This window comes from Eubalaena glacialis, chromosome 12 (assembly GCF_028564815.1).
Source record: "Eubalaena glacialis isolate mEubGla1 chromosome 12, mEubGla1.1.hap2.+ XY, whole genome shotgun sequence".
NCBI classification, from domain to species: Eukaryota; Metazoa; Chordata; class Mammalia; order Artiodactyla; family Balaenidae; genus Eubalaena; species Eubalaena glacialis.
The window spans coordinates 28,387,284-28,409,173 of NC_083727.1; the positions used below are offsets into that span (position 1 = coordinate 28,387,284).

The window sequence follows — 21,890 nt, forward strand, 5'->3', positions numbered from 1 at the left end:
CACAAACTACCAAAGCTCACTCAAAAAGAGACAGATAACTTGAATATTGTATATCTTTTAAAAAAATGTGTCTGTGGTTAAAAACCTGCCCACAAAGAAAACCAGGTGGCTAGTTTTCTCAGCTGGCTTCACTGATAAATTTTACCAAATTATTTAAGAAATCATATTAATTCTATATAAACTCTTTCAGACTATGCAAAAAGAGTGACTACTTCTCCACTCTTTTTGGGGGCAATTATTAAGTACCCTAAAACAAAAACCAGATGAAGACATTACAGGAAACCTATACCAGTATCCCTTTTGAATCTAGAGCAGATATCTTCCACAAAATGTTAGGAAATCAGTCTTACATTATATAAAAAGGATAATACGCCTTGACCAGTGGGGTTTATCTCAGGAATATATCACAACATTTGAAAAAAGTAGTCAGTGTAATTTGCCATATCATAAGATTAAATAAAACCATATGATCATCTCAACAAATGCAATAGAAAAATGACAAAATTCGTCACCCATTCTGATAACTTAAACAAACAAAAAGAATAGAAGGAAACTTCCTCAACTTGATAAAGGGCATCTACAAAAACCTACAGGTAAGATTGTACTTAAAAGTAAAAAACTGAAAGCTTTTGCCTTAAGCTTGAGCACATCACCATGCATATTCATAATTGTGCAGGTGACCCTGACTAATGCAATAATGCAATTTTTTAAAAAGAGCATAAAGATCATAAGTGAAGAAGTAAAAGAATCTCATTTGCAGTTGACAAACTCTCTAAAAAGTGCTGTTAGAACTATTAAATGAGTTTAGCAGAATATAAGGTCCAAGTATAAACCAATTGTATTTCTATACCAGTAATGAAAAACTTAATTAAAATTTAAAATATCATTTATAGTAGTAACAAAAATATGTAGCAATCAAGGAAGAATTTATCAGAAAATATGTGAGACCTGTATACTGAAAATCCCCAAACTGCTGAAAGTAAGAACCAAATAAATAAGGAGATACCCATATTCATGGATTGGAAGAACCATTACTGTCAAATAATTATTGACAGATTACTATTATCCATTCTCTGAAAGTTGATCTATTGATTCAATTCAAAATGCCAGCAGACTTTTAAGAATTGAAAATATAATTATAAAATTCATTTGAAAATTTAAACAACAGACCTAGAATAGCCAAAACAATTTTGCAAAGGAAGAACAAAGTCAAAGGAATTTTGTCATCTGATTCAAAACTCATTGTAAAGCTTTAGTACCCAAGACAACCTGGCATTGTCCTAAAGGTGGATATGTAAGTCATAGATCAGAAGAGACTCTAGAAATCGACCCAAATGTGTATGGTCAATTGATTGTTGACAGAATTGCCAAGGTACCTCAATGAGGAAGAGGACAATCTTTTCAACAAATGGTGCTGGGTCAGTCAGATACACATATACAGTATTACAAACTGACCATATCATGTTCAGAAATTAAATAGAAATGGATCAACGACCTAAAAAACATAAGAGCTAAAACTATATAACTTATAGAAGAAACAGGATAAAACCTTGGTAACCTTGGGTTATAAATAGATTTCTCAGGATACAAAAGCATGAACCATAAAAGAAAAAAGGGATAAACTGGGCTTTGTGAAAATTCAAAACATTGCCAAGAAAATGAAAAGGTAAATTATAAATTGAGAGAAAATATTTGCAACACACTGTCTGATAAAGTGTATTTAGGACATTTTAAGAACTGTCAGAGCTCAGTGATGTGAAACAACCTTACCAAAATGGGCAAAAGATTTGAACATTTAACCAAAGAAGAGATACAGATAGCAAATAAGCACATGTAAAGATTCTCAATGTCATTAGTATTTAGGAAAATGCAATTTAAAAAAATAATGAGATACCATTATACACCTGTTACAACACAAAAAGATGAAAATTAACAATGTGGAGTGCTGACAAGGGTGTTAAGTAACTAGAACTCATACATTTGGGAGTGTGAACTGGTACAGCCACTTTAGGAAGCAGTTTGGCAGTTGTTTAAGAACTTAAATGTGTACTGACCATATAGTATATCAGTTCCACTAGTGGGTATTCACTCAAGAGAAAGGAAGACATATGATATGCAAAACTGGAAATAACTCAAATGTCCATTAATTGGTATATGGAGAAATAAAATGTAGTATCTCTCCACACAATGGAATACCGCTCAGCAATGAAAGGGAATAAATTACTGTAATCGCGACAACATGTATAAATCCCAAAGCTTTAGGCTGAGTGAAGGAAACCAGACACAAAAAACTATATACTATATGATTCCATTTATATGAAATTCCAGGCAAGACAAAATTACAGTGATAGAAAACAGATCAATGGTTGAGCGGGGCCAGGACATGGAGGGGTAGGAGTTGACTTTGTAAAAGAACATGTGGGGTGATGAATGTTTAACATCATGATTGTGGTGGTGTCACAGCTGTATACATTGCCAAAATTCATTTAAGTATACACGTAAAACTGGTGAATATTACTGTACTTCACATAATTTATTGTTATGTCTCAATAAAGCTGATTTAAAAAACAAACTAAAGCAAAAAACCTAAATGAGGCACGGACGGTAAAGATAAAAGGATGGGCAAAGATATAATAGAACATGAACAAACGTATTTCGGACACTTCAGAATTCAGTGATAATCCATGAAATATGAAATACCATGAAGTAGACCTTTTTATAGTATGACAAAACTAGAAATCAGTAACAAAAGTTTAAAATTTATAAACTACTCGAAAATGTAAACACTATCTCATGAAGTTGTTAGCAAGACAAAAGAAATCCAAACCACAAAAACAGGAATTTAAAAAGTAATGAAACTATCAATTCAGTGCAATGGAATTATGGGATGCTACCACAGATGCTCTGGGAATTGTATTTAAAATGATGTTATTAGTACAAAGGTTGACAGATCAGTGGAAGAGAGTAAATAAACAGAACCTCATCTGATTAGCTTCCCCAGGGTTTTGTTTTCAAAATCCTTTCTTCTAGACCATAATTCTTTTTTCTATTTCTAATTCTTGGTTATCTTTTTCCAGTTATTGGAGTGTCCTCACAATTTGTATCGATTGCCACTACGTTTCTGGTACCGAGAAAATAGAAAAATTTGCATTTGCCCCATTTTGACATAATGGAAATTCAAGGTTATTAGGTATGACTGTGTTCATAGAAAAACAACAAAAATAAGTTTCTGAAGAGATTAGCAATGACTTTCCTTGTGTGAGACAACCCAGGACTGAACTTTGGGTCTTCTTTTTCTAAGTAATTTCTGAATTTTTTTTACTATTTTTAATTTTTTGTTTTCTTACTGTTTTAAGTTAAGCATATATATTGCTTCTAGAAACAGAACATGTGAAAATAAACTATTTTTAAGAGAGAAAATATTTTTATTAGATTTGATTAGGAAAGATTTTTTTGAGGCTATGGATTCAGAATTTATCCTTGAAGAATAGATAGAATTTGGAAATATCTTTTAGGTAAGCAGAAGAGTCTTGGAGATGGTAAAATATTGGATATATAATGGGTTACTAGTTCTTCTAGCATTTTCCCATCTTTTCACATATATTAGATATTTTCTAACCACTTTTAAACATGAGGATTTTCGAAAATTGAACTTCAGTCTTCACTGGTAAGCTCATCCATTCCTGGGAGAATTCTTCATTTTGGTATTGGCTTCCATCTTCCAACCCAAGGGCACTTGGGTTTTGCCCTTTCTGTTTTTGAACACATCTCTTAAGCTTTTATTTCTGTCGTTCAAAATTTTAATTCTAACATTTATGGTTTTTTTTTTATCTCATGCTTTTGAATTTCTTCATTATATTAATTCCACTTCTTTTAAATTATTTTATTTATGCTATTTATTTTTCTTCCTTGTTAATTTTTCTGTTTTATTGGATTTGGTGGCTTTTCCTTCATTGTGCTGCTTTCCTTCAGTGTTTGTTAGTTTTTAGTTGTTAGTCATCTTTGTATTTGAGAATTTTTCTCCTGCCTTGTTGGTTGTTTTCAACATAGTCTGCTTCTGCTGTTGGTGAGGGTTGTACCTACCTAAAACATGAAGCCGTATCTCTGTATTCAGCTGCTTTGGTCTCTGGGTGAAAGTCACCATGTAACACGAATGGAGGAGGGAGACAGAGCTGTCCCTCCCAGCTCCTCAATTGGTCATCCTCAGGCTTGTCCCTCCTTCTTGTATTACTTGATTCAGCTTCTCCAGAACCAGCCTTTTCCCTGGAGAAGTCTTTTCCTATGTGCTGTGGTTTTCTCTGGTAGTTTGCTAGATCTAATCCTGCCTGTTTTTTTATCCTTGGGGAATTTATCAAAATGTTTATTTCATTACTAGTAACCTTCGGTTTTGATTTCTAGCCTGATTTTCTATTAAAAATGTCTCTCATTTTAAATAATTTTGTTTGGAGAAGGAGGTACAAGTGTGTGCTTAGTCTGTCATTTGATCTAACTTGATAATATTTAATACTTAGCAGCATTTTCAGTGATACATTTGGACTAATTGCAGAGTAATCCTAGAGCTATAAACCTTTGGTTTTTGAATGTAATTATGAAGCAAGATAAATAACCCGTGTGTGTTTTCTGTTGGGAAACATGAAATGGTTTAACCATGGCTCTTTTAGCATTTTCACAAGTATCTATTAGATTAGAGTATGGATCATTCTGCCAAAGAGGAAACTAGCATTTGAGATTTGAGCAGTTAATTCACTTCTGAAAAGTCATTAAGTACTTTTTCCTTTGTTAACTAGTTAATTCATTTGATCTGAAGTTACTCTCAAGATTGCTAATCTTTCGCTGGGAGAATAGGAAAACACTCATCAGATGCCGTAGAATGGTGTCATGTCACAGTGCTCGAGTAAAAAGTGAAATAATCCTCCCAGTATTACACATTGTGGAACACTTGTCATTATTTTATCTTCACATAACTAAACTGTGCTTAGCTGAAACTTTGTTATTGTGTCGTCTTCTCCTAGCTTGATGCTGTTAGAAGCAATCTTCAGAAAATCAGGGAAACTAAAAGTGATGATATAAGTGCTGCTAACACTAAGAACCCAGGGAAGAACATGCGAGTCACTGAAAACAAACCAAGAGATCCGCAGCCAGCAACTGAAGATCCAGATAATGATGTTAATGTGGAGGACGACAAGCAAGAAAAGGCAAATAAAAAGGTTATAAAAACAGCACTTCAGGTGACAGCACAAGAAGTGGAGCCGGAAACTCCTGAGAAGAAGGCGGATGCAACACCCCAGAAAGCACGGACCAAGCCACTGCCAGGTGTCACTCGTGAGAAAAGTGAGAAGGCCAAGGAAGGAGAAAATAGTTTAGATGAGGAAGAACTGATGCAAGTATACCAGCTCCAAGTAGCTGAAGAAATGGCAAAGGAGATTAAGAAGAAGATCCGAAAGAAACTCAAGGAGCAGTTGGCTTACTTTCCCTCAGAGACTTCCTTTCCTTCAGATACTTCATTGTATGATGACAAATTGAACGGTGAAAAAAGCAAAAAGAAAAAAAAGAAAGTCCCAATCCTGTCTAAATCTGAAACAAGGTATGTTACATTGATAAATATAAAATGTCCTCTTAAAAAAACACTTATTTTCAGCTTTTGAGTGATACCTGTAGTTTTGTTACTGAGTCTGAGATCATACTGCTCGCTGCATGACAGGCCAATAATCGAGAGATGAGTTGCTGGGGCAAGGAATGACGGCTTTATTTGGAAAGCTGGCAAACCGAGAAGATGGTGGGCTCATGCCCCCCCCCCCCCCAAAGAACCATCTTGCATGAGTGAGAATTCAGGCTCCTTTTATACTAAAAAGGGAGGGCGTAAAGTCAAACACTTCCTGGTTCCCATCCGCCTCCAGAGGGGATGTGTTAATTTCTTCCTCCCTGCAGTCATTCACAGGTGGGCCTGGTCACGATGTTTCCTGTGAGCTACACAAAGGTATTTTAGCTTAATGCTCATTACCTGGGAAGCAGGGCTCCCAGAGATGGGCCATTATGTATAATTTAAGCTTATAGGCAACATCCCTTTAGTGATTAACTTGTAATAGAATACAAAAGGTTCTTCCCTATTACATTTTCACAAAGAAAATGGTTAGTCCTCCTTTTGGACACATAGCCAGTACAATACTAACAGCTAAACTTTATGTGGCCCCTTCCTGTGTGCCTAATGCTTTACAAGGAATACATGCTTTTTCCCTTATAACAACCCTATAAGGAATAGTAATATCATCCTGTTTTGCAGGTGAGGAAACTGAAGGGTTTAAGTCACAGAACCAGTAAGAAGCTGAGCCAGAACCTTGGCAGTTTTGCCTTAAGAGTCTTTACCCTAACTGTTCACATCTGCTTATTAAATAACTGAAACCTAAGTAGCCCCTTTATTGAGCTACAAATGCCTGTTTGAATATATGAAAATAACATTTTCCCCTTATTTTACAAATAACATTTACTCATTGTAGAACACACAGACACAGAGAGGAAAACAAAAGTAATCCAACCATACAAAGATAATCACTATTAGCAATTTTGTATTCCTTTAGTCTTTTTTTATATACAATGCTTATACATATATTCTTACATATACAGTGTGAGCATCTGTGAGTATATTCATATCTATATGTCTCTCCTTGGGGAAAACAAGACCAAAAAAATCTTTTAACTACTGTGATTAAATTTGTTTTTCATAATCTACATCTGGATAAACAACTTGAGGTGGGAACAGTCTGTATTTGACTATTCTCTGGCATTCAGGGTCAGTTTCCCTTAATGTCCTCATCTAAAAATAATTCCCCTCTTATCAAAAGCTAGACAACCAGTTGTAGCAAAGAGAGGGCAAATAGAGTTGCTAACAGGGACACGTTAGTATATGAATTCGTTATCGGTTGCTGCATTAAAAAGTTACCCCAGAATTTAACAGCTCGAAACAACAAACATATATTGTCTCACGGTTTCTGTGGCTCAGGAATCCGCGCATGGCTTAGCTGGGTGCCTCTGACTCAGGTTCTCTCACAGGCTGCAGTCAGGATGTCAGCTGGGGCTGCAGTCATCTCAAGGCTTGGCTGGGGGAAGATCTGCCAAATGATGCAGCTATTGGAAGACTTGGATGATCCACTGCTAACCTCACTCATATGGCCGTTAGCAGGTCTCAGGTCCTGACTGGCTTTTGACCAGAGACATCAGGTCCTTGCCACATGGACCTTTTCATGTGGGCTACTCACAACAGGACCACTTGCTTCCCCCAAGCAAGGGCTCTGAGAGGGAAAAAGCAAGGCCAAAGTCACAGTCTTTTCGGAACCTAATCTTAGAAGTAGCACCAATTACTTTTCCTATATTCTGTCTATTAGAAGTAAGTCGCTAGGTCCAGCCCACAATCAAGGAAGGGGATTACACAAAGATATGAATATCAAGAGGCAGGGATCATTGGGGACCATCTTAAAGGCTGCTTACTACAGTATACGATAAATCCTATTTCTTCTCATAACTACCATATCTGTTATGAAGTGTAAGTCATACTCAGTAAGATCAGTTCATGAGTTTTAAATAAAACCATGCTTTACATGACAACAGCATACAAAGGGTAATTGTTCTCTTTAAATAATAGTATTTGGTGATGTGATAAAATAACATGACTTTCTGGAATGACTAGTCTGAAATATTTCTTTACTCTTTTTATTTCTCAACCTCTTTTTTTGAAATGTGACTAAATATATTGGAAGTCAATTTTTGATTATTAAATGCAGATTTCTTTTTTCCTTGATAAATCACAAACTTTAATAGGCTGGTTTCTCTTTACAACTCAGTATGCTTCTAGGCTGCCACCCCTTGCCATTTAGTAGTTCATGTGATGCATATTTTAATTTTAATAATAGCCTTCTGAAAATGTAGTGACACACCAGACATTGGAACACACAAGAAATTAATTTTTACATAGAAATCAAAAGTTGACTATCTGAAGCCTCTTGAAAACAGAATAAACAAATTAGAACACTTTTTTTGCTTTTAAATAAAGTAATTTAGTAATTTGTTCATTATTTATTTACTTGGCGGTGGCGTGAGGAGGATTTGACAATCCTATGTAAAAACAGATCCATCGATCATAAAATACAATTTCACTTTTCCCTGGAGTTTAGAGATGAGTTTAATGTGGCTCATGGGGTATATAATGTATCACCAAGCGTAACTTAGTACACATAATACCTAGTTTGGCAGCCAACCATTTTAGTGTGTAAGAAAATATATGTATCTCCCAGCAGGAAATAATATTGATTTTAGGATTATCTTTGCCTCTATTCACCGTTTACTTTGCTGCACAGTAATAATAATAATGGTACATTTCCAATGGCTTGAACTTGGATTATATTTGCAGTACATTGATCATCTCTGATGACCCAGTTGAAGGTGAACAAAAGAAGGAATCTCCAGTTGGAGCAGTTACTTCAGATTCTCATCAAGATGATGAAATAAGCTCAAAGGAACAAAATGTAGAAGACAATGTGCAAGATGACGCAAAATCCAAACCGAAAAAAAAGAAGAAGGCTAAAACAGGTTTGTTATCCAAATTAAATGAAAAATGTGTGCCTTGTTAGGAATAACTTGATTCTAGGACCGTTAGTCCTTAAAACTAAAGAAAATCTAGTTCCAAAGGATATAATTGAAAAAAATCCAATATAGAATATTTGGTACTTATTCTTGGATTCGTCCAGATTATAACATTCATTTATTTATAACTGTGGACCTCTGTGATGAGTTAGTCTTACTTGAGTCATCTCTAATTAACGACTTGATTCACCTCTAGAATGACATTAACTTTGTCGTTGCTATTGTGGCATAGAAGATTTCTTCTTTATGTTATTGCCCCTAAATAATTAAGACTTATAGCACTGAAAGCTATAAATGGTCAACAGCCAATAAACATTTCAGATGTTAAAGCTGCATCCCTCTGTCAGACATGGTATCTTCACAATTTCTCCTAATTCAGCTTCTCTCCTTCCTACCCACTTTTCATTTTACCTCTTGCTTTCTACCTTCCTCTTTACTCATTTCATTTTTCTTATTTTTCTTTACTTATTCTTGCCTTTTTTCTGCTTGTTACATTTCTTTTTTTTTTTTTTTTTTTCTTTTCAATTCCCATTTAACTGGCCAAAAATTGGGACTAAAATAGGCAATTTTAGACTTTATGGTACTTATTCATTGGATGATGCAATTTATGGTGTTTTGCAGTTCCATAATTAATTTTTTAAAAAGTAAAATGTACATGTTACAAGTATACTACTTAGTGAATTTTCACAAACTGAACGTGTCTGTAAAGTCATCATTCAAATCAAGAGCCAGAGCATCATGAGCACCCAGAAGCCCCCACAAGTTCCCTTCCTGTTCATTATCCTACAGGAGTCTTTTCATTGAACACATAGTCAATTTTTCCTGTTTTTCTGCTTTAATATAAATAGAATAATAAATACTATGCTCTTTGTATCTGGCTTTTTTTGCTCAAAATTATTTTTGTGAGATTTATACTGTTGTTGCATGCACTTGAGCTTATGCATCATCAGTCCTGTTTTTGTACTGTATAGACACCCGTTGTGTGAATATACCACAATTAATTACCTATTCTGTTGATGGACGTTTGAGGTGTTTCTAGTATTAAGCGATTATAAATAAAGCTATAATGAACATTCTGGTCACATCTTTTGGTGAGCATGTGTATACATTTTTCTTGGGCACATTCTTGGCATTCTTGCTATGCCATAGAGTATGTATATTTTTCACTTTAACAGGTACTTCCCCCTTTCCAAACTTGGGTTACCAATTGATGCTAGCAGTATTTGAGAGCTTCCATTACTCTACATCTTCACCAATATTTATATTGTCAGTGTTTTAAAATTTTAGTCATTCTTAGGAGTGTTTAGTGATTATTCCCTTTTGACTTTGATTTGATTTCCATGGTAACTAGTGAAGTTGAGCATCTTATTCATGTTAATTGACTACTTGGATTCCTTCATTGTAAATTTGTTCACATCTTCTGTGTATTTTTTTAAGAAATGGAATTGTCTGCCTTTTTCTAATTAATCTGTAAGAATATTTTATATAACTAGGTAGCAGTCTTTTCTCAGTTATAAATAAATAAATATATATATTGCAAATATCTTCTCACTCTGGGTTTTATAATTTTTCTCCTACTGGTATCTTTTGAAAAACAGAATTTAAAAATTTTATATAGCCCAATGTATCCGTTTTTCCCTTCGATGTTAAGTGCTTTCTGTGATTTAAGAGATCTTTCCCAAGTCCTGAAGATGTTTCTCTGTATATTATTTTCTAAAAGTTTTTTTGTTTCACTTTTCACATTTAGATTTCCAGTTTATCTGGTATTGATTTTTAATAGTGGTAGTGGTCCAGACCCATTTTTTCTCGTATGAATATATAATTGACCTAGTACCATTTACTGAAGAGAGCTTTTCCTCTGCATTTCAGTGTCACTTTTATCATAAATAACATGACTGTGTAAGTGGGTCAGTTTCACTAGTCTCTATCCTTAGATGGTTTGCACCAACACCACCACCATATCTTAGTTCTATAGCTTTATAATAGGTCTTTCTGTTAATAATGATAGTTTTATTGCTTCTTTTTTAGTTCTTATGTCTTACTCCTTATTCTTACCTTGATACACTGGCTAGGAATTTGATTACAGTGTTAAATACAAGTGGCAATAACAAGTATCCTTCTCTAGCTCTCAACCTTGGGGAAAGCTTCCATTATTTCACCATTGACTGTGATGTTTGCTATAGGTTTTTTTGTAAATACCTCTTATTGGATTAATTACCGGCTATTCCTAATTGGCTAATAGTTTTTTTATTATTATTATTATAACTAGATACTGAATTTTATCAGGTGCTTTTTCTGCATCTATCAACATAATCATTAATTTTCACCCTTTTTTCTATTAATGTGGTTAATCGTTATTTGATTATTAAGCCACCTTTATGTTTCTGGCAGAGGTGGGGGGCACCCACTTTGTTGTGATGTATTAGCTCTCTTTTTAAAAATCTATTACTGGATATGATTTGCTGATACTTTGTTGAGGATTTTTGTAACTGTAGTCATGAGAGAGATTGGTTTGTACTACTCTGTCTTAAAATACACTGAGTTTTTAATATCAAGGTTTTGGTGGTCTCAAAAAGAATTGGGAAATACTTCCCTTTTTAATTCTCTGTAAGTATTTGTATAAATTGGTGTTAACGTCGTCCTTAAATGTTTGAAGAATTTACTAATAAAGCCTCTTAGGCCAAGGTTTTCTTTGTGGAAAGAATTTTAAATCAGATTTAGTTTCTTTCATAAATATCAAACTCTTCATATTTTCCGTTTCTTCTATCAGCTTTGATAGACTGTATTTTTTGAGGAATTTTTCCATTTAATATGGATTTTCAAATTTTATATGTCTATAGTATCTGAAAGGGTACCCCTTGATATTGGTAATTAGATTCCCTCTATTTCTTCATTAGTCTCAGGATTTTCAATTTATAAATATTTTTAAAGGACCAACCTCTAGCTTTTATTTCTATCTATTATACATTTGCGTATGATTTTGGTGATTTCTTCTATCTATATTATTTCCTTTTTTCTACTTTCTTTGGGTTTGAGTTGCTGTTGATTTCTAGCTTTACAGGTGGATTTTTTAAGATTTCAGTCTTCCTTTATATGCATCTAACACATTAAGTTACCATCTAAGCACTACTTTATCTGCATCCCACAAGTTTTTGATATGTTCTATATTCATTATCATTCCATAAAAATATTTCCTAATTTCCATTTAAATTTCTCCTTTGATCATTCATTATTTAGAAGCATATTGTTTAGTTTCAGGCAGCAGGTGATTTTCTAGTTATCTTTTTTTTTTTTTTTTGGTTTTTATCTTCCATTGTTGTCAAAGAACATATTGTGAATGATTTCAATCTTTTGAATTTATCACGGCTTTCTTTATGACCACCTTATGATCGATTTGGTAAATATGCCATGTGCACTTGAAAAGAACATGAATTCTTATGTCATTGGGTGCGGTGGTGTCCTATGTATATCAGATGAAGTTTAGTGTGTTCTCATCTTACTGATTTTTTTTGGTCTGCTTATTGTATTAGCTATTGAGACGAGTATTAAAATTCCCACTATTACTTTGCATTTCTGTTTTTATTTCTGTCATTGTTTTCTTTATATATTTTGGAGCTATGTTATTGAATATATATACATGCCTAGGATTGTTATATCTTACTGTCAAATTGACACTTTTATTATTGTCTTAGTTCATTCAGGCTGCTATAACAAAATACCATGACTGAATGGCTTAAACTATAAACATTTATTATTCATGGTTCTGGAGGCTGTGAAATCCAAGATCAAGGTGCCTGCAGATTCAATGTGGAAGGGGCAAGAGAGCTCTCTGGCTTCTTTTTTTTAAGGGCACTAATCCCATTCATGAAGGCTCTACTCTCATGACCTAATCACCTTCTGAAGCCCCAACCTCTTAATACTATTGCATTGAAGGTTAAGATTTCAACATATGAATTTTGGGGAGTCACAGGCATTCAGTCTATAGCAATCATTATGCGGTGTCCTTCTTTATCTGTGGTAACCATTCTCCCTTAAAGTCTACTTATGGTTTGAGTTTGCATAGTACATTTTTTCCCTTCCTCATTTCTCCAGCATCATCCACAGTGTAACCCCTAGGTGGTGCCAACCTGGTTGAGAAAGGACAGCCTTCCAACCTGTGCTTGGTTCATGGTCTCCAGGTCTAGGCAGGGCTTGCCAGTACTTCATTCCTCTACTAGCCCCTAGGCTCCCTGTGTGTGCCTGCTTTGCACCTCCTTTGTTTGGGCCACAGTATGTCTGTATTCCTTTCCTTTTTGCCTTCACCTCTTTTCTTCTCCTACTCCAGCACATGTGGGATCTCAGCCCCCAGGCTGTGAACTCCTTGGGGACAGGTGCCAAATAAATGTGACGTGCTCTTGTGCCTCCCCCAATATCCTCTCGTTTGCGACCTTTCTGTGTCCTTATATTTATCACCTCACTGTTAGTTTTTCCATATGACCTAAGTGTTTTATGTTCCTTATTCTCCTTGCCTTCTTTTGAATTATTCAGGTTGCTTTAAAAATTTTGTTCCATTAACTAATTAACTTATTAATTACACATTTTTCTACTATCTTTTAGCTGATACCCTGAAGAACATTAAGTTTATTCTTGACTTATTATAGTCTAATACAAACTAACTCCCTAACAAAATACACTTCCCTAACACTGCTGAAACATAAGAATAGTTTGACTCCATTTGGATTTTGTCAGGTGCTTTCTTTCTCTGCATCTATCCCCCCTCCTGCCTTCTAGGTTCTTATCCTGTATTTTAGGCCTACATATATTTTAAACTTCACAGATGTTACAGTTACCATTTTGTAAAGTTGATATTAATTTATATTCACCCCAAAATTTACTTTTTCCTTTATTTCCATTTTTCATCTGCTTGAAGAATTCAGTTTATTCTCTCTCTTAGTGCAGGCCTGCTAATTCACTCAGATTTTGTTGTGTTAAAATGCCTTTACTTTACCTTCATTTTTGAAGCATATTTACTAATATATAATTTTAGGTTGCAGGAAATCATACAGTTGTCTTCTGGCTCCCATCATTTTGTTCCCAACTGCAGTCTTATTTCTGTCCCTTTGAGGGGACTGTTGTCTTTTTTTTCCCTCTGGCTGCTCTTTAGATTTTGTCTTTGGTTTCAATGTTTTATCATGCTATGCCTAAATATAGCTTTGTTGGAATTCACTCTGCTTAGAGTTTACTGATTGATATCATTTATCAGTGGTGGAAAATTCTTAATCATTATTTCTTTAAATATGGTTTCTTCATCATCCTCTCCTGTTTTTCTAGATTATAATTTCACAAACTCTTTTGAGTTTGTCCACATGTTTCTTATGTTTTTTTCCCCCATATTCTTTTGGTTTTTTTCCATTATGCTTTGGTTTGGATATTTGTATTGATTTTTCTTCTAGTTCACTAATAATGTCTTCCTTTGTGTCCAATATGCTTTTAGACACATCCATTGAATTCTTAATTTCAGACATTATATTTTTCAGTTCCACAATGCCTGTTATTTTTATGTGTTTCAATTCTCTGTAGAAAGTCTCTATTTTTAAAAATAATTTTGTCCGTCTTTCCTGTGCTAACTCCAGGCTGAATCATCTGTGGATCTGCTTCTGTTTTCTGTGTTTTCTCTTGGTTATTGGTCATACAGTCTTGCCTCTTTTATGTCTAGTAACTTTTTTATTATATGCTGGACATGGTGTACAGAATCCCAGAGGCTCCAGATGATTTTATCTTCCACTAGAGAGGATTTCCTGTTTCCACTTTTAGGCAGACAGGGTGGGCAACTGATTTCAACTAATCTGAGCTAAGTCAGATCTGGGTTGCAGTTTTGGCAAGCTCTATCTCTGATTTGCCCCGTTCCTAGGATGTGCCCTTCCAGGTGTTTCAAATTGAGAGCCTGGCAGATATTTGTCTTGTCTACCCTAAAAGACTTTGGGAGATTCAGTTTTGCCTTTCAGAGGTTTCAGCTTAGTCCTTTAGCCTTCTGCCCCATGCAACTTCAAATTTTGGCAAGTGTCTTGAGGGAGAGACTGGCCATGTGTTTGAGGCCCCTCAAGTCTCCAATTTTGTCACTCCAGCCCCGCGTGAACGCCAAAATCTCTGCTGGTTTCTCTGTCCCCCAGTAGGGGCCTTCTGCCAGGGGGCACGCCTGGGTTCTCAACCTCTAGATGCGCCCAGAATTGGTAAGTGACCCCAGGTGAAAAGTGGCTGTAGGCATAAAATGGCCATGCCCTCCAGGGCTTCCTCCTTGCCTGTTTTGTTTCAGGCCCTTCTCTCTGGTGGGTCATTGTTTCCTAGTACCACAAGACTGAGAGATTTTACTACCTCTTTAGCCTCTCACATTGGCCTTGTGTTTGAGGCTGATTTTATCACTTAACCCCATACAGCCACTAAAAATTTTGCTGGTTACTCTTTCTCCCAGTAGTGACCTTCTGCTTGGGTCCTCTGCTCATATGCTAATCAGCAAATGTCCCCAGACACTGAAACAGTTGCCAGTCCATCAGCTTACCCCTGATTGATTCTCCCTCTCTGGAATTTTAGTCCTTCTACTATACGTTGTTTCTGTACTTTTCTGATACCTTTAAAAATAAGGTTTTCATAATTTATTTGGCTTTTTCAAGTTGTTGTTACCAGAAACATTGACCTACAACATCCTACTGCATCCTACCCAGAAGCAGAAATTTGAGTGATACATATTCCACTTAGAAAATTTCTAAATGAAATTACTTTTTTGTCTGTGGCTCTCATTTTTTTCTTTCTGTGTTGTTAGTCCTTGTTAGGGAAAAAAAGAAAGATACCTCACCCTATTTTAGTGCATTAGTAAATGCAGTATTTACTCTCAGAGTGTAGTCTGCTATTATCTGGCTTTTTCTTTCTTTTTCCTTGAAGTGCCTTTGTTAACAAAGACAAATAATCATGGATCACTAGGATTAGATAATCTGTAAATTCGGTGTTTATTGTTGAGTATATTGTTATGGGAACAATTAATTATAACATTGATTTTCTTCCATGCATGTAGTTTCAGATGATAATGAAGACACTGATGGTGACGGTGTTCATGAAATAACAAGCCGAGATAGTCCAGTTTATCCCAAATGTTTGCTTGATGATGACCTTGTCCTGGGAGTTTACATTCACCGAACTGATCGACTTAAGTCAGATTTTATGATTTCTCACCCGATGGTAAAAATTCATGTGGTTGATGAGAATACTGGTCAATATGTCAAGAAAGATGATAGGTAATTTTTTTAACCCTTGAAATTGAAACTGTCTACCGTAGACGTCTCTTGTCTGCCATTAAAAGTCAATGAGAATAGAGCTATAGATTTGTATTAGAGAATGGTATACTAATTGTAGGTGTTCATCAACCATTGATATTGATCAGTATGTTTTATAGAAGAAATGGAGAACATGTGTTAATTGAGTAATTCATTTTAAGTGAAGGGGAGTTGAGAGAGTTCCTCCCAAGCTTAACTTTCATTGTATGGCATTTAACTTGCATTGTAAATCATCTTATGTGGCACTGCTTTAATTGTCTCTAACCTCATTTTTTTCTTTTGAAGTTAATGTGTTATCTGTGCCTCAGATGAGACAAATGTCTTGAATTTAATTTTTCCTAATATTAATTCTATAGCTAATATGTGTTTGAAGGCCCAAATAGAAAGTATAATATTGATAAAATAAATGACAGTACTAGAATTCAAAAAAATTATTTGCTTGGAAAAATGGCAGGCCTGGGAAACTTGAAAATTGTCAGAAAGGTTATTCACTTATTCATTTGTCTTGGCGCATACAAAGAAAATGTGACACACCTCAAAGTACTTACAATCCTGTTGTGATCATTTTGTTATTTAAATCTAAGGTACTAATTTATCACAAACTCATTTAAGATTCTGAAGATGTTACTTAATTCCAGCTTTGTATGCCAAAGGTGTAATCACACCTCTCACTTTATGTGTGAATAATAAAATAATTCTATGAAACTGACTGATGGTATGTAAATGCAAGATGAAACTAAGATACTACTACTTTTACGTCGCATAAAATTTGTAGTTTTCTAGATAGATAAAATATTTTTCCTTATGTATCATGGCTATTTATTATTTTTGGTCACCTCACCTTGAACACTCTTTATTTTTTTCTTGCCTTAAAATTGTAAAGAACTGTGTTAATGGAAGTATCTTTTTTGAACAGTGAACGGCCTGTTTCATCTTACTATGAAAAAGAGAATGTGGATTATATTCTTCCTATTATGACCCAGCCATATGACTTTAAACAGTTAAAATCAAGACTTCCGGAGTGGGAAGAACAAATTATATTTAATGAAAACTTTCCCTATTTGCTTCGAGATTTTGATGAGAGTCCTAAAGTCATCTTGTTCTTTGAGGTATGAATTGAATAGAGCAATTTAAACTAAATTTTAGTTAATGTTTTAATAGCACAAATATAAGCTATTATTTTAGTAGATCGATAATACAACATAGTGTGAGAATTTGACCTCTAGGAATAATGTATTTGTAATATGCTATGGAGATACAAGTAATCGTGTCTTTGCTGAGCCTTTACTAGTACAAGTAGTTAGCCATTTGATTCACTCTGTATTATTTAATCCTTACAACAATGCCATGACTATTCACTGAAGTGATGAATCTAATCTATGTCTAAGCAGTCTTCCATTTTTAACCCTTTTCACAAAGAGTAAACTCATTTAACTGTATCAGACTTCCTAAGATTTTGTATACTACTAGGAGAAATAAAGAAGAAAATACACAGATCGCTTGACTAATACAATGTATTATATAACCAAAATGAAGTAGAACTTCTTAGATGTCAAGGGTTAGTGGAGGGTCATAGCAGTCAGGGAAAGCTTTATGGAGTATGAGCGCCTGTGAGCTGACTTTTTTTAAAGAATTAAATTTATTTAAACTAAAAATGCCCAAAACCAGTTCACCTATTTCTCTTAACCCCCACCCCCCGCCCCTAGCAACCATCAATCTGTTCTTGTATCTATGACCTTGGTTAGTTTATTTGTTTGTCTAGATTCCACATATTAGAGAGATCATACAGTATTTGTCTTTCTCTGACGTATTTTACTTAGCATAATGCCCTTGGGATCCATCCATGTTGTCACAAATGGCAAAATTTCATTATTTTTTGTGGCTTAATAATATTCCATTTTGTGTGTGTGTGTGTGTGTGTGTGTGTGTATACCACAATTTCTTTATGCATTCATTCATCAGTGGACACGTAAGTTGTTTCCACATCTGTATTGTAAATAATGTTGCAATGAACAATTTTCCATTAGGGTTTTTGTGGGTTTTTTGGATAAATGCCTAGAAGTGAAATTGCTGGATCATATGGTAGTTCTATTTTTGATTTTTTGAGGAACCTCCGTATTGTTTTCCACAGTGGCCTCACCAGTTTACATTCCTACCAGCAGTGCACGAGGGTTCTCTTTTCTCCACATCCTTGCCAACACTTGTTCTAATCTTTTTGATGATAGCCATTCTAACAGGAGTGAGGTGGCATCCCATTGTGGTTTTGACTTGCATCTTTCTGATGATGTTTGATGTAGAGCATCTTTTCACATACCTGTTGGCCAGATATCTTCTTTAGAAAAATGTCTCTTCATATCTTCTGCCCACTTTTTAATCCGATTATTTTTTTTACTATTGAGTTGTAAGAGTTTTTTACATAGTTTGGATATTAGCTGACTTATTATTTCTAATTTTTTACTGCAAAGGAAATGAAGGCTCAAAGTATAAAGTGATTATCCCAGAGTTACTCCAGTTTTAGGTGCAGGTAATTAGTATTTAAAGATAATTTGAACCTAAAATACCACATTTCTTTTCCCTACTTCATGTTATCTCTCCATAAGCAAAGGAAAGGAGAGGAAGCCTCTCCTCCAGTTTAAGCAAGATGGGGAATTTTAACATGGGAAAAGCAAAGCATGACCAGAGCCAATAACTGATTTTGTAGAGTCACTTGTTTTTATGATCCTTAACTTTCAGATGATCTAGTGTGTTTATGGTATGAATACTCCACCATTTACAATTGTGCTTATGTTGTATGATTTGTACAAAGCCATGCTTTTAAAAAAAATGATATAATTTGTATATAAAGGTACTGTTTCTTTGTCATAGAAATTTGTCCTCAGTTATAATATTCTTTTATACTCATTTTAATAATATTATGAGATTTAAGAAAGGTTGTTGGATTATAAACACTTTTGGTTGATTGTTAAGGTTTGACATAAAATGTTATTCTCTACAAAACTAAGTTTTGATTTCAACTTTTTAACGGTGTATTGAGGACAACTCAATATCTATCAGAAGTTCTTAAAGCTATTATTCCATTTTCAGGTATTTCACCTAAGGGAAAAATGACAAATGCACAAAGATGTGTGTGTAAGGATATTTATTTAAGCACTGTTTATAATAGCAGAAATTTTAAGGAAACAGATCTCTTCAATTAGCAAGAGGTTTGGTTAAATAAATTATGGTTTTTATTAAATTTATGATATTTCTAATACAGAAGAATATTAGGCAGCCATTAACATGATGGTATACATGTGTATGTATTGACTCGAGCTATCCACTACATATTACATGAAAATAGTTTGCAAATAGCATTGGAACACACAAAAAGGTTTGGATGCCTATAAACTAGATGTTAATGTTGATCAGCTATGGGTCTGGATTATAAGTTTTTACCTTGTTATATATTTTTCTTATACTGTCATCATTTTTTTCACTGAGAATGTATTACATTGAAGACAAGTTTAAGTATATAAAGAAGAGGGATAAATGGAGTGCATATTAATTTTTAAGCAGTCCTCTATAAAGATTTGTTATCTCAGCTGAGCTTTTGATAAGCACCAGTAAGTGGTAGAATACATGTACTTGGAATACATGTAGTCTCTATGGCAGGTTGGTTGCAAATCCATGAGCTTTAATATCCAGTCAGGATAGAGATATGAAAGAAGTTCTCTTGAGAAGCCTAATGACAACATATATCCAAAGAGAAAATACCCAATTTCAGGAAGCTGATCCAAGGAAGAACCCACAGATTAAGGCCATGAGTTTTTTAAACAAACAATTCTTTGAAGTCTGCGCTCATACATTAAAAAAAGAGCAAAGCTTAAGAATTTTGTGCCTGGTGTATTTTTGCCAGGACTATATTTGAGGTAATTAATGCTTTGTCTTGAATTTTAAATAAATCTTAAAGATTTATTGATAAAAGATAAAGTGGTCAAAAAATGGACCTTACTAACTGGATGAGTTAACTCAAAAGTGAGTGAGATGAGATAAAAATGTTTTTCTTCTCTCTAAGGGAGGATTTTTAAAATTTTAATAATATATTATTAGGAAATATTAAATTTTAGGTAGGCTAGTATACTGTGAAGTAATTTTTTATGCTTATTTACAGGTTCTTGATTTCTTAAGCATGGAAGAAATTAAGAACAACTCTGAAATTCGAAACCAAGAATGTGGCTTCCGGAAAATCGCCTGGGCATTTCTCAAGGTATGTTTTTCATCCATTTTAAACAGTGTTTAAAATAATCTTCCAATCTGATGGACTACCTTTTTCCAAGTCAGTTTGGTTTCATATAAGGAGTTATGATAAGGAGGTAAGATTGCCATGGTAAAGAGTTATTAATTCAAGCTCAGGTGATGCTCATTCAGATTCTTAAATATTTATTGAATGCTTAGTGTGTGCCAGGTACACTATTTGGCTCTAAGGATCCAGCACAGAGAAAGACACACACAGCCCTGACCTCATTTATTCAACTCAACAAATTATTTATTATTTATGTGCCAGCCACTGTTCTAGTCAGTGAACAAAGAAGATAAACTCCTTGACCTCATGGCCTTCATATTCTAGCAAGAAAAACAGACATAAAACAATTGATTATACAACTTAGCATTTATTACAATTTTTATAAATACTCTCAAGTTGGATGGGGTAGATGATGAAAACATCCGGCGGGGTCAGGAAAAGGTCTCCTACAGAAGAGACGTTGAAACTGAGCATGAGCTGGATGGCGGTAGTAGGGAAGAGAGAGTTGTAGGTAGAGGCTACAGGCTATGCAAAGACCCTGATTGATGTTGGAAGGAGCAAGGAATACCTAGATAACCAAAAGAAGGCCACTGAGATTGGAGGACAGAGACTGAAGGGGAAATGGTGCCTGAAGAGCTTGCTGAGGTAGACAGGGCCTTGATAATACAAGGTCTTTGAGCCATTATAGCAACAGGGCACCATTATAGACTTTAAAGAGTAATGGGAAGCCATTTAAGGATTTTAAACAAAAGGATGAAATAATCTGATTTATTTGTTAGAAAGATTACTTTGCTGAGTGGAGAATGGATTAGAGAGGGTACAAATGTATGTACTGGAAATCAAGGTAGAAAATTCTTGCTGTGGTCTAGGTATAAAATGATGGTGTCTTGACTAGGATGTTTCAGCAGAGATGAAAGACGTGGATAGATTAATGTTTAAAAAGGGGGACATTTTACTTTCATAATTCTTTTATTTCTGACTTTAAACATAAATTTGAGTTTTAAAAAGTCTTGAGTAATTAACCTGTTTTGTATTATCTTGTAAAACTTTTCCATTTGTGCATCCATCCATTCAACAAATATTTACTATTTGAAATGTAAATGGTAAATAGTCTATGAAAATAGTCTATGAAATGCCAGGCACTCTGCTAATTATAGGGCATTCATAGATAAATTAGACATTGTTCTTGCCCTCCAGTTCAGTTACTGTGTAAACGTATTACCTATATAATTATGTGCTATGGAGTAGATGCTGTGAAAACCCAGATGGGGCACTTAATCCATGTTGGGGGTTAGAGGCTTTAGGAGAGGTGCGGTCTGCTTGCTGAATGGCAGTCTGATAGGCTTAAGGATCACTTAGTCCATTGTACCTTCTAAAAGCTCCCTTCTATAACCTGTTATACCTTTTTCTAGACCCCCTCTCATACTAAATAAAAAAGAAAAAGGCAAAAATAAACAAAAAAACCGCAAAAAAGGTCACTTTCACATAGTAAACATTGCCATCTTGTGGTCTTATTAGAAACTTTTCATTCCTTTTATGCTATGGTTTGTGCAGAACTGCAGTATTTACTGTAAACTGCACTTGGGAAACAATGTATTTCACAGCATTTTTACCTTTGTGTCATATTAATTTTTATTTATTTATCCACTTTATGCCATTGATATAAATGG

General features: G+C 34.6%; 1 protein-coding gene across 4 annotated transcripts in view; it reads left to right on the top strand.

Annotated features, from left to right (window-relative positions):
* Positions 1 to 21,890, top strand: part of AHI1 (Abelson helper integration site 1) — a 203,435-nt gene that overhangs the window by 13,699 nt on the left and 167,846 nt on the right. For all 4 annotated transcript variants that reach the window (XM_061206760.1, XM_061206762.1, XM_061206761.1 and 1 more), the window contains 5 exons: positions 5,013 to 5,584; positions 8,402 to 8,580; positions 15,680 to 15,899; positions 16,855 to 17,047; positions 20,089 to 20,184. In XM_061206760.1, the coding sequence (XP_061062743.1) occupies positions 5,013 to 5,584; positions 8,402 to 8,580; positions 15,680 to 15,899; positions 16,855 to 17,047; positions 20,089 to 20,184 (1,260 nt within the window). The remainder of the gene's footprint in view (positions 1 to 5,012; positions 5,585 to 8,401; positions 8,581 to 15,679; positions 15,900 to 16,854; positions 17,048 to 20,088; positions 20,185 to 21,890) is intronic.